This window comes from Gobius niger (assembly GCF_951799975.1).
Source record: "Gobius niger genome assembly, chromosome: 18".
Classification (NCBI taxonomy): Eukaryota; Metazoa; Chordata; class Actinopteri; order Gobiiformes; family Gobiidae; genus Gobius; species Gobius niger.
Window position 1 is genome coordinate 13,335,196 of NC_136869.1, and position 14,774 is coordinate 13,349,969.

The following is a 14,774-nucleotide window of genomic DNA, read 5'->3' on the forward strand; positions in this document are numbered from 1 at the left end:
ACCATCATTCCACAGTTACAATGAAATCCCAAGTTTTAGGAAAAGACTTTATTGACACACATTTTTAGACACCTTTGCAACAGAAAAACACAAAAACAACCAGTAGGTGGTACATAACTAAAAAGACATTGAAACGCTGATCTCAACCACACTCAACACTCAAAAGACATCTCTGGCATACGTTGGATGGAAAACTCAATACAGGGCAATGCATACATGCACACTCAACAATTACAGACACTTGGAAGTGCAAAGTTGTTATAGAGCAGAGCAAGTAGAATCGCTGAGATTTACTTAACACCTAGTGGGAGCTGTAAGACAATATGCATTTGCTCAAGTACATAAGGACAACATTTAGCAAAAATAATAATTCTTAAAACAATTCAAATTATAAACAGACAACGGTTATTTGGACTACAATCTCTTGCTCATTCCTAGCCACTTTTGTTACAAAAATAAAAATGTGTGCTTCCCCTCAACCCACTATGGACAAGTGTCAATAATACAATTTGGGATTAAAAATGCTTCTCAGAGCCACAGAGACCTCATTATACCCGGATTTGCTTTATTTTCCCCAGGAAACCACTGCCAAATTCAAGCACACCTTGGGGATTTGTCTAGCAAAATATATACTAGTACAAATTTCATGTAGCATCACTAATATATTTAGCCTGTCTAATGTTTGAAGAAACAATTATTCAAAGCTTTAATGTTCATAAGCAGACTTTAACAGAAATACACTTCTGGCGAACTTAACTGGCTATGATCCAATGGAAATATGTAGCAGTGGTTGGTAGTAAAAATATAAAGGCTTGTATTTCTTCACGAAAAGGACCCCTGATGAAAAGCTTGACAATTTTAATATTTTTGTAATATCTCAGATTTTAGCATTGTATCATGGCATCATGGCATTTTAATACAAGCCAAGCTGGATCAAGAACATAATCAAACAAAGCCGGTTACAGTATTGTTCCCATTTCTATCTCTTGCCTCTTTTATTACCAGGAGGTGGTTTCTTCAGCTGGAGAAGCGGTGCACTGGTGCCAAAGGCTGTGGCAGGCTGGTTAGACACTCCAAATGTTAGGCCCGCTGAAGGGTTGAGACCAGGATTACTGAAGTTAAAACCTGTGCTGCTGCTGCCAAAACCTACAAAGGACAGACAGATGCATAATTAACACATAGTATACAAAAATAGATCTCCTACTCATTCTAAAAGCTAGAAGAGAAAAAAAAGGTTTGAAGAGATGACTGACTAAAGTCTAAAATAACAAGAATGCAGCAGACACATCGAGTGGTACCTGCACTCAGACTGCCTCCAGTGGGCTTATTGGCTGAGAAGGAAAAAGAAGATCCCCCAGACCCCACCCCACCAAATCCTGGCCCACCACCAAAACCTGTGAACGAAAGTGAGAGAGGTTTTAGATGGGTGTGCTCAAAGGAAAGAAAATTAGCTCAAGGTTTAATCCGCATCCACCAATGCCACACCACCACAAAGCACCAAAACAAAAATGTTCACTAAACACATCATGAGGCACAAAGAGGCAAAAGCTGGAAGACTTGCAGCCACAACACAAACAAACAGCATGTTCAGACCAGCTTTGAATTCTTTACATTGCTAATGAGGATGTAGTAACAGTGATTGAAATGTGCAAACATCCTCAAAAACTCCTACTAAAGATACAGTTTTCACTAGCTACCCTCTCTAAAGACAAAATAAAGACCTCCCTAAAGAGCAAACCACAGAAGGAAAATATTACAGAAAAGATGTGGTAATACCTCCCAGGCTGGAGGAGCCCAAGTTAGTGCCCACTGCGGAGGCAAAGGGGTTTCCAAAACCGGCCCCCAAAGTGGCCTGGGTCCCTAAAGCACAAGAGAGTTTGCTTTATTCCTCTCAATGTAAACTGAGCAAGAGGGCATTTAAATTATTTCTAAAGGCCATGTGTGCTACAATAAGAAAACTCAACATGTGTAGTGCCTTTTAGGATATCTCTGTGCAGCTTTTAAGTGTTAAACACTTCTTCAGTGTGCTAGTTCTTTCACTCAGAAACACGTTTAAATTTTGTTTTAACTTTCTTCTTGCTGTCATTATTTAACTCAAATGACACAAGGACAAAGTTATCTGCTTTAAAATTTATTTATTGTCAATTAAATATCCAATATCACTTACATGATGAATCACACACAAACACTTTAACAAAATCAAATCTAATTGCTACTTTGATTGACAAGTTTCTAATTTCTTTGAGTGAATGAACTAGCACACGCATCACACCATAAGTGAATACATCTAAAAGGCACACCATATTAAATATTAAATACTGTGTTACAGGCATTGGTTATATCAGTCACAACACGCATCTACTGTAAAGCACTCAGTTTTTGTGAAAAATGAGCAGGCAGCTCAGTGTAAAATCATTAACATAGTGATAGACTCTTGGCACTCGTCGCACTACAGTTGTGTGGCTGATTGTAAACAGATTTGAGATTGTACTGGACTGAAGTATAGTGAAGAGATTCAAAAACATACATGTTAGAAGTGGAATTATCTTCTGGGTCATTAACTACAAAAAGAGACTAGGTAAATTCTTATTTTCTGCTCCTCTGATCTTCAATACTTAAACATTAAATCATGATGCCGTCCCAAAGGAGAAACTTTGCCCAAGTACAACATTTCTATATTCACGATACCATCTATAAGATTCAAAAGTGCCCACTGTTTTTACAAGATAATACTATCTTGTCTAAATATAATTTATTTGAGACTGCTTAAATGGAAGACAAACAGTTTTAAAAATAATCTACATGTGTAGATAAGATAGAAAAGTTCTTGTGAGCACATTACTGTCAAGTAATACTAACTTTTGATGAATGATAGAAGGTAACGATGCTGCCATAATTTTTTTTTATCTTTCATTGTTAACTGAAAGAAATAAAGGATGACATTAAATAATTTACTTTAACTTAGACAACTTAGGAAAATATGAAGTCAAACTGATTGGCAAAGCCCGTGGCTTGCCTCTTTTGGCACTGTGTTTGAAGGTCCGGTCTGAGCAGCAAAATGTATCACATCACACTGTACATTCAAGACACACTTTTACATGTGTTTGACTTGACACGTGTCCATACACTGGCACAAGTTCAGTAGAATATATAATCTATATATATATATATATATATATAAACAGCATTTAAGCCTTTAGTAGTCAAATAGTCTCCTCATCCAGCCCTGTAACACTGACAATAGCCCTTACAAAACAAAATGCCCAATCCCGCCACTGCCAGTGGTGCTAACTACTGTGATGAATTGCAGGGGTTATTAAAAAGTGTGAGAAACTTTGCACATAATGAACGGGTTGGTTTCCTTATTAGTGAAATAAAATTGCCTCTTTTCACTAAGGCACATGAATAAATTCACAAGAAATGATAAAATGCCTATTCTCAGACAAGACCATGAAGAAAACACAGTAATACGAAGAAATAATGGAACAGATAGTTTTGTACCTTGGCTCTTAAAAAAAATGCCAAAGGCCATTTTGCAACAGACTTTGTGCAGAATAGGTATCACTGTTTATAATTAACTGGGAGAACACACACACAAAAGGTCATTAATTATTCAAATTCAAGATTGATTTTGAGGTGGTAAATAAAAATCTGTCATAATTGTAACAAAATTATTTCCTGAAAAATTGCAGGAAACATTTTTCTTCATGTAATACATCAATAGTTCAAAAGGCAAGGGCCTAGGTACATGGCAAAACACACGGGTTTGCCATTACTATTTGAGGTATATGTCATAAAACATTTTTGCTTTTTTTTTTACTGCAGCGCACGCTTTTACATTGATGTAAAACAAACTTATATTAATTCTGCATTAGCTGTATTATTTGCTCAAATTGAAAATTATGTGGGGGGGAAACGAGGCTTAAAAATAAAAAAGTGCATATAACAACAGTGATGATTTGGCATTTAAATAGATAATTTACATGAAATTTGCCATACATTTAATTGACACAAAATGCAACTTATAAATTAGTATTAAAATAACTCTGAATTAAGTCACAGCACTAATCCTTTCATAAATATCCTTCAAATATTGGTCTTCATTAATGTACCTATGCATATTTTGTTCTTCTAAACAAAATTCAAGTGAGTAGCTAAAAAATGTTCTTTAATCAAGTGTATAGACAACATGTCCTTAGTTGACATTCAGTAAGTGCAGGTGCACCAAGAGATGATCTTCGTTTTAAGGAGCCAACTTTAAAATCTTTAGGCTCAATAAAAAACACAGCCAGTCTGTCTACACTTTTCAACACATTCCTCCCTGTTCGTTTAAGGCTCTTTACATGGAACTGGCCCTTGTAGTGAGAACTGCAAGGCATCACAAAGCTTCTGACTATACTATATAATACCATAATTTAACACCACATTTGTCTACCAAATTTTCATTTAATGGAGTTAAATATTTTTATATATACACAATATCAAGGTATTTCACTATTGCTCAATAAAACTGGAAGCCTGAAAGCTTTCGTTTCTAAATGTTAGAGAAGTAGAAGCATCTAAAACTTGTAGGCAGTCAGACCTGGATTTGGCTGCTGTTGTTGGGTCAGGGTGGCAGCCATGGCAACCGCTGCTGCGTTGGGGACACTGGAGAAAGGGGCGGGGCCTGTAGTCACTCGTGGAGTGCTTTGCCACTTCCTGTTGGACGCACGTTTGGACTCAAAAACATCAGTGGAGTCTTCCAGGAAAGCTCGTCGGTATGAAAGGTACTGGTGCTTTAAGACCTAGAAGAAAAAACCTTGTAAAACGTTGTAAACTTCCAAATCCTTTGTGTCCTTCTGAAATCGATGGTGGATAGAAACTGACCTTCACATTTTCATGGACAATTTGGAGTTGGGCAGCCTGTGCCACAAAGGTCTGATATAACTTTTGCATAGCTAAGGTCAAGTCTGTAAATAAAAAGTATGAAGTTGTTCACGGTGCTCATTTGCAAAAATTAAATGTCTACGATCCCCTTACCCTGTGGTGTGATGTGCGAGCCACTGCTTTGTGTTGTCAAATGATTTTCCAACTCTTCTATTTGTTGCCGGTACTGCTGCAACTGTACCTCAAACTGTTCAACCAAGCTACGGAAATAACTGAGCAAGAGAAATAAGAATTTTAATTAAAATCTTTCACTTGCTTATGTCCATTTCAAGATGGATCACCTACTCTGATGGAGCAGTGTTTTCATGTTGAAGTCCAGGTGGCGTTTTTTGTGTACGCAACGCTATGTCAGCATTCTTCAGCTCCTGGGGGAAAAAGGAGCTGAACAATAAAGCATTTGCTAACAGTAACTATTATACAGAATGCATGACAACAATATGCCTTTACCTGTGCTGTTTCCAACTTTAACTTGTCAATAGCCAAAGCCTGCCGTTGAAGACCGCTGGAACTAACTGAAAGGAGCTGTTTCAGGGTCTTCATATCATCCTGAACTTTAGTTATGGCTTTGGATGACATTCGACTAATGTCTTCCTGCACTTGCTTCTGTTCCTTTACAAATTTCCTGCAAAAGCAAATGAACAATAACAAATAACATTAATTTAACGAAATAATTAATTATTAGTAATAATAATAATATATATTATACAATATATGATAAATATAATACAATTATTATATACTACAATGATTATATAATAATTATTATTATTTTATTAATGATAATATATTTGGTAACTTTACCTGATGCTTCTAATAAAAATGTGGGACTACTAGTAGACACTAAACCAAATACACTTACTGAAAGTTTTCCACATCTTGACAAATGAGTGGTGGAAGATTCTCATCTTTTAAAGCTTTACTGTCCCTGTGAACCAAATGCTTATTAGAAGGTTATAAACTGTTATGGAAGAGACAAAGGTTTTTGTGAAGACATACTGTGCATTGGCTCCAGAAGATGTGTCACTCTTATTTTCAGATGAAGTACTAAAGTCAACACCACCAAGCCCTAAACTTGGAGCAGGTGCTGCTGGAGCTGCTGTGGAGGTAGTCAACAGTGAACCAAGAGTGAGTCCTCCGCCGCCAAGTGTGGTCTGACCCAATCCTTAAACAAAAATAAAATGGAGAATTGATTCATTTAGTTGAACTTCAATTTACCAAAGCTTTATCTATGTTTTAGTCTTTCTGCTATATCTAACCTGTTAAGGCTGTGTTTGAGAAGAGACCACCCCCGAGGGATGGAACAGTTGAAGCTGCATTGGTGGTGGTTGTTGTGCCAAAGCTAAAACCTGTTAATGAGGGTTGTTGTGGAGCAGTGGAGGTCAGGATGGAGCCAAATGACAATCCCGCTCCAGCAGGGGCAGCGGTCGACGTAGCAGCAGTAGTTGTGAGGGAGAAAGGTGTTGCTGAAGCGGTTGGTTTGTTGAAGGGATGGCTAAAGCCAGTGCCAACTGATGCTGTGGCTGCTGTGCCTGTGAGAAGAAAGGCAAATGGAAAGATAAAAACATGATAATGTCAAATCAAAACTGGTTTGATTTACATCATGCTTTTCCACCTATCACCTATCATTGATGCATCAAGTAACCAATGACAACATGTACTTGCGGGAGCCGGGATTCGGACTGCTAAGGTTTCAGTTATTTGACGACACGCTCTACCATCTGAGCCCCTTATACTTGCTAGAAGTAACTATCATTAATTGCAGTGAATATTTGACATTAGTGTACTTGCATGATCTGTACTACTAATGCTTAAAGATGAATTTGACCCTGTACATACCTAGAATCTGTACGTACCTAGAAGTACACTAAAAAGATATATTGCAATAATGTTGTTTTCATTTTTACACAAAGTGAACACCTGTAAAGCATAATCAATAAAAAGGTAATTAGTTACTTGTTGCGGGTGTGTTAAAAGACAATCCTCCCGTGGGTTTCTGACCAAAGAGACTTCCTCCAAGACCTAAAGAAGGGGTACCGGTGGTGGATGCTGCAGGTGCTACTGCTGCTCCTGCTGCTGCTGTTCCCAAAACCGTCCCAAAGGAGAATCCTCCAGTACTCGCAGCAGGCGCACTGTAAATAATGGAAGGTGTGTTTGTGATAGGTGACAAATCAGCTTTATTTCCCAATTCTCATAACATATTCTCCCTGACAAACAACACAGTTGATGAAACATTACATTAAACTGCAAGATCATGAATGGAAGCCCAAGTTTTTGTTGTTTTCTTGGGTTGTTCGTTTGTTTACTGTTGATGCTTATCAATCAATATTCATCACTCATGCAGAATATACAATATCCAATAGATATGCAATGGCATATGTGTATTATTTAACATAATTCAGACAATGAAAGACCAAACGTTATGTATAGGCCCTCCAGCACACAGACACATCTAACGTCATCTTGTTGAAAAACGTAGCTACACTTTAAACGTTTAACTGCTAACTGCTAGGTTAGTTTATTACCTGGTAGCAGCACCAAATGATAATCCCCCGCCTGTGCTCGTAGATCCAAACGTCCCCGATCCAAAGGTAAAGCCCGACATTTTGCAAATGAAAGCATTCAAAGCTTAACGGCAAAGAAAAACTAAGCCACACGTTAAGGCGCTAAGTGAAACAGCATCTCAGCTAACGAGCTAGTTAGCATCGATGGAGCCCCGCATGTGGACCACTCCTGGCTTCTTCTTATACAAAATGAACCAGGTACTTTTAGGAGATGATAGACCTACAACACTATGTTTCAACATTCAAGGTTTCTGAGCCTCACGAAGCGATATAATATTCAAAACAATGCAATATAAAACAAATCTTATTTTCCACATGAACACATCTCTTTTTAACTCCCCGCCTGGTTTTGGTTTTGGTCTTCTTCTTCTATTAGACTTGCTGGAGGTTAGCCACAGTGTTGGGGCATTACCGCCACTTACCGACCTGGAGTATGTATGACATAACAAATACCCGTCATGTGTCATCTGACGCCTCACGCATGCGCTGTTTCTGGTGGCATGGCGGATGTAAATAAAAGTAAATTTACACAAATAAAAAATATATGGGGTTTAAGTTGCAGAAAAATCCACCAGAATCTTTTTTGCTGCCTTTTGTGGATGTAAAATATGTCTATAATTTAAACTCTTTAAAAAAAATAATGGGGGAAATGTGATTTTATTTCGCTCCGTCGACACTGTGCACTGTATCTAATATTAATTTAGTCATGATATTTTAGAACATCTTTGGTAGAAACGAAACTGCCAAACACAAACCCACTAACAAAAAGCTACACGTAGACCCGGCGCAAGTTTATTTTGAAATTCTCCAACATAATGTATTATGGTGATTACCACTGGCTTAACGCGGATGGAGGAAGAAAAGAAAATTGACAATAAACACATATCAGTTGCCTCTGTCAAAGTTCAGGTGGTTTGTGTTGCAGAATTGAGCTCTCCCTATCAATGATACATGTATTTCTGGACAGCATCGCTTGAGGTTTAGTAGGTGGTGTCAGCTGTTTCGACTCGGAAAATGGAGCATATCCGAACGCCAAAGGTAGCTAACATTTGCAGCTAATTCAAGTAGGCTGGATCGAGACAGCAGCACGGCCTTACCCGGATAAAATGTTCTATATGCTGTGTGCTTTTCGTGCTAAACGTCAGTCCTTTGTCTATAATTGTCTTCAAATAGATGATAATAACATGGTTGTTGGCAGGTGTCGCCAACAAAACAACAACTTGAAGAGTCCTGATGAGCATCAATGGGATGTTTGTTTCCCTGTGCTCCAGGAAGCTTGCAATTTAGATTTGTTTCAGTTTACACGCGCTGTGAGATTCATGTCATGTCACCCTAGTCAGAGCATCTGTAATGACACGATTCTGACAACAAATATTTAGGCTGTGGAAGATGTCATTGAGTCCAACTTTTTTTTTTTTTAAAGTTGGGATAAAATAACGTTTTGGGTGTTACTTGCTGACTGCAATTTGATCTTGAACTAGTCAATACAGACAGACGCGCACATCCACAGATTAGGGTGCACGCCAGAAAGCTTGGTTCTTAATCGGTTATCTGGCTTTTCTTGTTCATGTTTTGTAGCTATTGGGAAAGAACATGCAGCAATTGAGCCTGCATAGGCTATAGTATATGCACAATGTGTAGAAATAACATTTTATAAATATAAAAACATTTAGATATCTTGACAACTCCTGCTTTACGTAAAGTCATACAATATCTGCAAATTATTTTATTTATTTGCATAGTTTGTGAAGGGGGGAAAAAAACAGCTTTCTACTTTTCATCATATCTGCAACTGCCTGACACAGACAAAAGGGCCAGGAAGGAAGGGGATGTCTGACTCAACAAGAAAACCACTGTGGTGGTAATCATTTGGACAGTTTGCTGGAATAACAATTGTATGTTTCCAAACCTTAGGCCTGAGACTTATGTGATTCAATTTATTATGTTTTCCCCTCTATGTAACATTAGCACAGTGAATAACATATTACCTCCAATATTTACTGCTGACAGCTCAACTTTCTTTGTTCCTGTTCCTAACTTGTGACTTTGACAAATATTTAACTTAACACTTGTGAAAGCTTTTACAAGCCTTGGCTAAACACAGTTGGAAAATGATTACACCTATGTTGTCAATCCATTGCCATTTGAACATATAATTTATTGGATCTTTAGTATGTTATAGCTTATTAAAAGGCCTTGTGGTTTTACTTGTGTTTGTAGGTGGAGCATGTGCGGCTCATGGACCGTTTCAGTAACAAATCCACAAATGGCACATTGTACCTTACTGCAACACATCTGATCTTTGTAGAGAGCAGCTCCACAGCCGCGCAGGAGATCTGGGTGAGAAGTATTTATTTATTTAAATATACCTTTGAGTGTTTTCTTCCTATTATACTGCATTGTACTAACTAAGTACCAAACTGACACGTCTATTTTCAGATTTTGCATCACCACATAGCCTCAGTGGAGAAGTTATCACTGACCACTTCAGGCTGCCCCTTGGTCCTCCAGTGCCGCAATTTCAGAGTGGTACATTTTGTTTTACCAAGAGAGCGAGACTGCCATGATATTTACAGCTCTTTGCTGCGTCTTTTACGGCCTGGTGTGTGCATTGATTATGAGAGCATCTTTTTATTGCCGTTTTTTAAATAATGACAGATATTCACCACTTTTTTTGTAGTGTCCTACGAGGAGCTCTATGCATTCTCCTACAATCCTAAACAGAATGACCAACAGAGGGAAGAGGGTTGGCAGCTGATTGATCTGAGGGCAGAGTATGAGCGGATGGGTGTCCCTTGTGACCAATGGCAGCTCACTGACGTCAACCGAGACTATAAGGTCAACTAATTCGTAATACTTCATAATACTTATTAATAATAAGAATAGAACTTATGTTTCTGGGCTTCTGAAATTTGCTATTTTGTCTTACAATGGTATGAATAGATTTTCTGCTCAACCTCGATCCAATTTTGTTTAGCTTAGGACCAACTAGCTGTATTATTTGTCTTGGCCCTCTTGCAGTATCAGAGTATAGGCACATGTGGGCACTAAAGGGCTATTTATTACTTGCATAAGGCCCTTGATGTGTTTAATTTATCACAGTGTAATATATCTTGTCATATACTCTTCCCTTTTTTAATTTTCCAGGTGTGTGAAACATATCCGCGGGACTTGTATGTTCCTATTGCTGCCAGTAAGCCTATCATTGTTGGGAGCTCCAAGTTCAGGAGTAAAGGCCGCTTTCCTGTTCTCACATACTTTTACCAAGAAAGGAAGGTTAGTATGTTTAATATCACACATATTTTGGCTTTGCAGTGATTTTGCAGTACAGTCCATTTAATTTGCCATTGTCCCTTTCAACAGGCTGCAGTGTGCCGGTGCAGTCAGCCTCTCTCTGGCTTCAGTGCACGCTGTTTGGAAGATGAAAGCATGTTGCAGGCCATCAGTAAAGCAAATCATAACAGCAGGTTTATCTATGTCATGGATACAAGACCAAAGGTAGGACATGGAAGATTTGATTTCAGCTTGGCTTTTTACATTAACATTACATTATTATAATATTTTTTATACTTTGACATATTTCTTCTTACAGTTAAATGCACTTGCAAACCGAGCCGCTGGTAAAGGTTATGAAAATGAGGACAACTACTCCAACATACGCTTCCAGTTTGTTGGCATTGAAAACATCCATGTAATGAGAGGTAGTCTGCAGAAATTACTAGAAGGTAATATTATGTTCTTCTGCTAACAAATCAATGGCAAAGTGCAGGGCGTCCAACACAATTTCTGCTAATGAGGGGGAGACCGCTTCAGATTAGTTGCGTGAATAAAGTGAAGCACTACTGTTGTGTATGTGATGAGGGTTAGGGTTAAAAAAAACTTGATATGTCCCCTTTAACTTACTAAATTGTATCTACTGTTATAATAAAATGTATAATAACAGTTGCATTTATGATAGTTCAATAACATTATTCTCTTGATTTTCAGTGATTGGAACAAAGTCACTTACTATGAGCGACTACCTTGCTGGTTTGGAGAGCAGTGGCTGGCTGCGACATATTAAAGCTGTTTTAGATGCTGCTGTATTTTTAGCTCAGGTGCATTTTGAATATCATTTACAGAATCAAATATTTAAATATTGCTTTTGTGGTAAATGTTTTCTGCTGTCACTGATCAGGCAGTGACGAATGAAGGAGCCAGTGTGTTGGTACATTGTTCGGACGGCTGGGACAGAACGGCCCAAGTCTGTGCCCTGGGGTCTTTGCTTATGGACCCTTACTACCGAACCATTAAAGGCTTTATGGTAAATACAGCATAATAATGTGTCCAGTATCACTTATACTACTACTTATCTAATATTCTTGTCTGCCAGGTGTTGATTCAGAAAGACTGGATCTCCTTTGGTCACAAGTTTGCAGACAGGTAAGTCCAAGAAAAAGTACTGTTACTGTGTTGTGCTTTGTGTGTATTAATTTATGCGCGTTTGTTTCTCTAGATGTGATCAGTTGGATGGGGATCCCAAAGAAGTGTCTCCAATCTTCACACAGTTTCTTGAATGTGTCTGGCAGCTTACAGAACAATTCCCTCAGGTATGTTGCTGACTAATAGGAAAAACGATTAAAATATATGTACTGAATTCTTCTGTGAAAGTAATGTATATGCATTTTTTTTAGGCATTTGAGTTCAGTGAGTGGTTCCTGCTGCAGATTCATGAACATGTCCATTCCTGCCAGTACGGAAACTTCCTCGGCAACAATGAAAGACAAAGAGAGGAACTACAGTGAGTGCAGTTTCTCTGTTTCAGATGTATTGCGTTGTCTGAATTTTCCTTTCTATACTTATCAAATTGTCTTCAAGCTATTTGATTTCCCCAAAACCTGTCACATTGACCTTATGTTTATTTAATTTACAGGTTAAAAGAGCGAACTCATTCATTGTGGGCGTTCCTCCTTGGTGACAAACAGAACTACTTAAGCCCTTTTTATAACTCTGCATACAATGACGAACACCCGGTCCTGGAGCCCTCAACGCTGCCCTACCATTTCAAGTCAGTATTCAGTCAAACTCATTCAGCTTTGAGGTTGCTTTTTGTTGTTGATATGAGTGAGCTCACCATATGAAATAATTTGCATTATTTATTTACTTTTTTTTATTTTTTAAACAAAGGTTCTGGAGGAACATGTACCATCAGTTTGACCGATCCATGCATCCACGTCAGTCTATTTTGAAGACTATTCTGACTCTCAAGGAGAAAACCGCTCAGGCCGAGAGCACGCTGCAAGCACTGGAGAAGGTAAGTGCTTATTTACGACTTCAATTTGTTTGTCTTTCGTCTAACAGACAATGTGGAAATACGCACACTGCTTGGCCAATTGGAAAGTTGCCACCAAAAAAAAAACAGAAGTCACGCTGTAATATTTTGCTTTGATTACGACATGCATTCAGTAAAGCACCGTTTTGAAATGCTGCTACAATGTCACAAGATCTAGGGACAAACATATTTCACAAAAACAGAGACAGGGGTTTCATCATTTTATCATGATTTGAGTGCGATAAGTCTTGACATTGACATCTTGGAATATCCCAGTGCCATCAGGGAACAAAACATCTATCGATTTTATTTATTTGCTTTTGTGGTCAGGACATCTGTGAAGCACGAGCGCTAACTGCTGCGCCACTATGCCACCAATTATGGATTAACCTGGTCATTTAGTATTTTCAGAGTGTTTGGCCACAACATTCAAGTGGTGACTTTTTTGGCCTGGCTATTTAACATAAAAACAAAACAAAAATAACTTTCTTATTTATACCACACACTTCTTTATACAAAATATCATTTTTTATCATTTTATATTATTTCATATTTCAGAGACTTCATGAGCTCGGTGTGACGCCTGTTGTGACCTCCGACGCCCCTGCACTTCCCCCCACGAGAGACCAGCGTTCGACCCCCCACACCCTCCCCCCGCGGCCCGACTCGCTCATCCTGGGAGCGCCCATCAACCACAAGGAGCAGCAACGGCAGGTGGAGGAGAACAACGAACAGGATGAGGTTGGCGAGGAGGCGCTGGAGAGCACTGACACGGAGCGGACAGTAGAGGGCAGCAGCGGCACCGAGAGCAGGAAACAGAGCTACGGTGAGCTGGAAGGGACATACAACAACGAGCTGCCCAAAGAGGAGCCAGTTGTGGTCAGTCTAGAGTTCGGGGTGGCTCGCATGACCTGCTGAGACCAAACACAGTGGGATTTGAATGGACTATAGTGACCAAGTGAGACGCTTATCAAATATGTCTAAATGATTATGTACTGATTCTATTATGGGCAAGATTGAGTGAGCTTCAGTGTCTGTATGTATGGTCAAAATCTATATGGAAAAAATATGTCATACACTTTACCTGTAGGAAGAGCTTGTTTTTTTATGAATGTTCAAAAAGCACTATTGAAAATTATGGACTATCTCGAAAGAATAAATATCCTCCTGGAAAAAGTCACTCGCTTGGATTCTTTGTGTCACCTTCATGTTTTTGTTTGAGAACAGACAAACGCAATGCAATCTAAACTTGACAATAAAATGTTGCCACCAATAAAGTTAAGGAGAGATGTGTCGGTGAATAAGAAAAAAATATACATTTAGAGAAACCCATTTTAAACTTTTGCTGTGGATTACTGACATAAATTACAGAGAATATTAATTTAGTTTTATTTAACATTTGGCCTTGTTTTATGGGGTCCAAAACTGAAGAATAACTCATATTTATAGAATAGAATAAAACATTCTAAGAAACAAACGGATGACTTGCTGAATAGTTAAAAAGTCGTTTAATAAACATGGACAGCGTTTAAAGTACAAGACTGTGGCATTTGTAGGTGCTACTCGAAGTGGAGATGTTATGATTTCCTTTCCCGTATATGGAGAAACATTGAACCAGTGATTCAGTAATTTAATTGTCCCAAAATTGAGACTGAAAATTGAAATGGTGTGCTTTGCAGTGAGTACAGAAGTCAACCTACATTTGGTCACAGATGTGCTTGACAAAAAAATTGATTTAGAAATTGATTATTTAATCCTGTCATCCATTTGCTATTATAAATCTGATCAACTAATGCTCAATGATGCCCAAATCCGATCTTCACCTAACTGAGCCACCAACCGATTATTTATGCCAGCTGCCTGTTTTGGGAACAACAAGCACACCCACACAAAAGCCACAACAACTTTGTATTTTGATAATAAACAAAGTGGTATGGTTAAAACTACATTATGTCATGTGAAGGTGTAGCCGACGT

The 14,774-nt window shown here is 38.4% G+C and overlaps 2 protein-coding genes across 4 annotated transcripts; one reads left to right on the forward strand and one right to left on the reverse strand.

Annotated features, from left to right (window-relative positions):
- Positions 1 to 57: 57 nt before the first annotated feature.
- nup58 (nucleoporin 58) lies at positions 58 to 7,804 on the reverse strand. Of its 3 annotated transcripts, XM_079576067.1 has the most exons (13): positions 7,449 to 7,804; positions 6,880 to 7,055; positions 6,183 to 6,455; positions 5,923 to 6,088; positions 5,786 to 5,851; positions 5,374 to 5,548; positions 5,212 to 5,291; positions 5,020 to 5,138; positions 4,867 to 4,949; positions 4,583 to 4,784; positions 1,777 to 1,860; positions 1,299 to 1,394; positions 58 to 1,146 (listed from the first exon to the last, which is right to left on the reverse strand). In XM_079576067.1, the coding sequence occupies exons 1-13, from the start codon at positions 7,526 to 7,528 to the stop codon at positions 980 to 982; spliced, it is 1,767 nt and encodes a 588-aa protein (XP_079432193.1). In that variant the 5' UTR covers positions 7,529 to 7,804; the 3' UTR covers positions 58 to 979. The 3 variants fall into 3 exon arrangements, with proteins under 3 accessions (XP_079432193.1, XP_079432194.1, XP_079432195.1); XM_079576068.1 differs by lacking the exon at positions 1,777 to 1,860; XM_079576069.1 differs by lacking the exons at positions 1,299 to 1,394; positions 1,777 to 1,860.
- A 515-nt stretch (positions 7,805 to 8,319) lies between these two features.
- On the forward strand, positions 8,320 to 13,943 carry mtmr6 (myotubularin related protein 6). Its single transcript, XM_079576432.1, has 15 exons — positions 8,320 to 8,525; positions 9,708 to 9,827; positions 9,927 to 10,089; positions 10,168 to 10,325; positions 10,635 to 10,763; positions 10,851 to 10,985; positions 11,080 to 11,212; positions 11,475 to 11,584; positions 11,665 to 11,790; positions 11,860 to 11,909; positions 11,983 to 12,076; positions 12,161 to 12,267; positions 12,400 to 12,534; positions 12,654 to 12,780; positions 13,357 to 13,943. The coding sequence occupies exons 1-15, from the start codon at positions 8,502 to 8,504 to the stop codon at positions 13,714 to 13,716; spliced, it is 1,971 nt and encodes a 656-aa protein (XP_079432558.1). The 5' UTR covers positions 8,320 to 8,501; the 3' UTR covers positions 13,717 to 13,943.
- Positions 13,944 to 14,774: the final 831 nt, after the last annotated feature.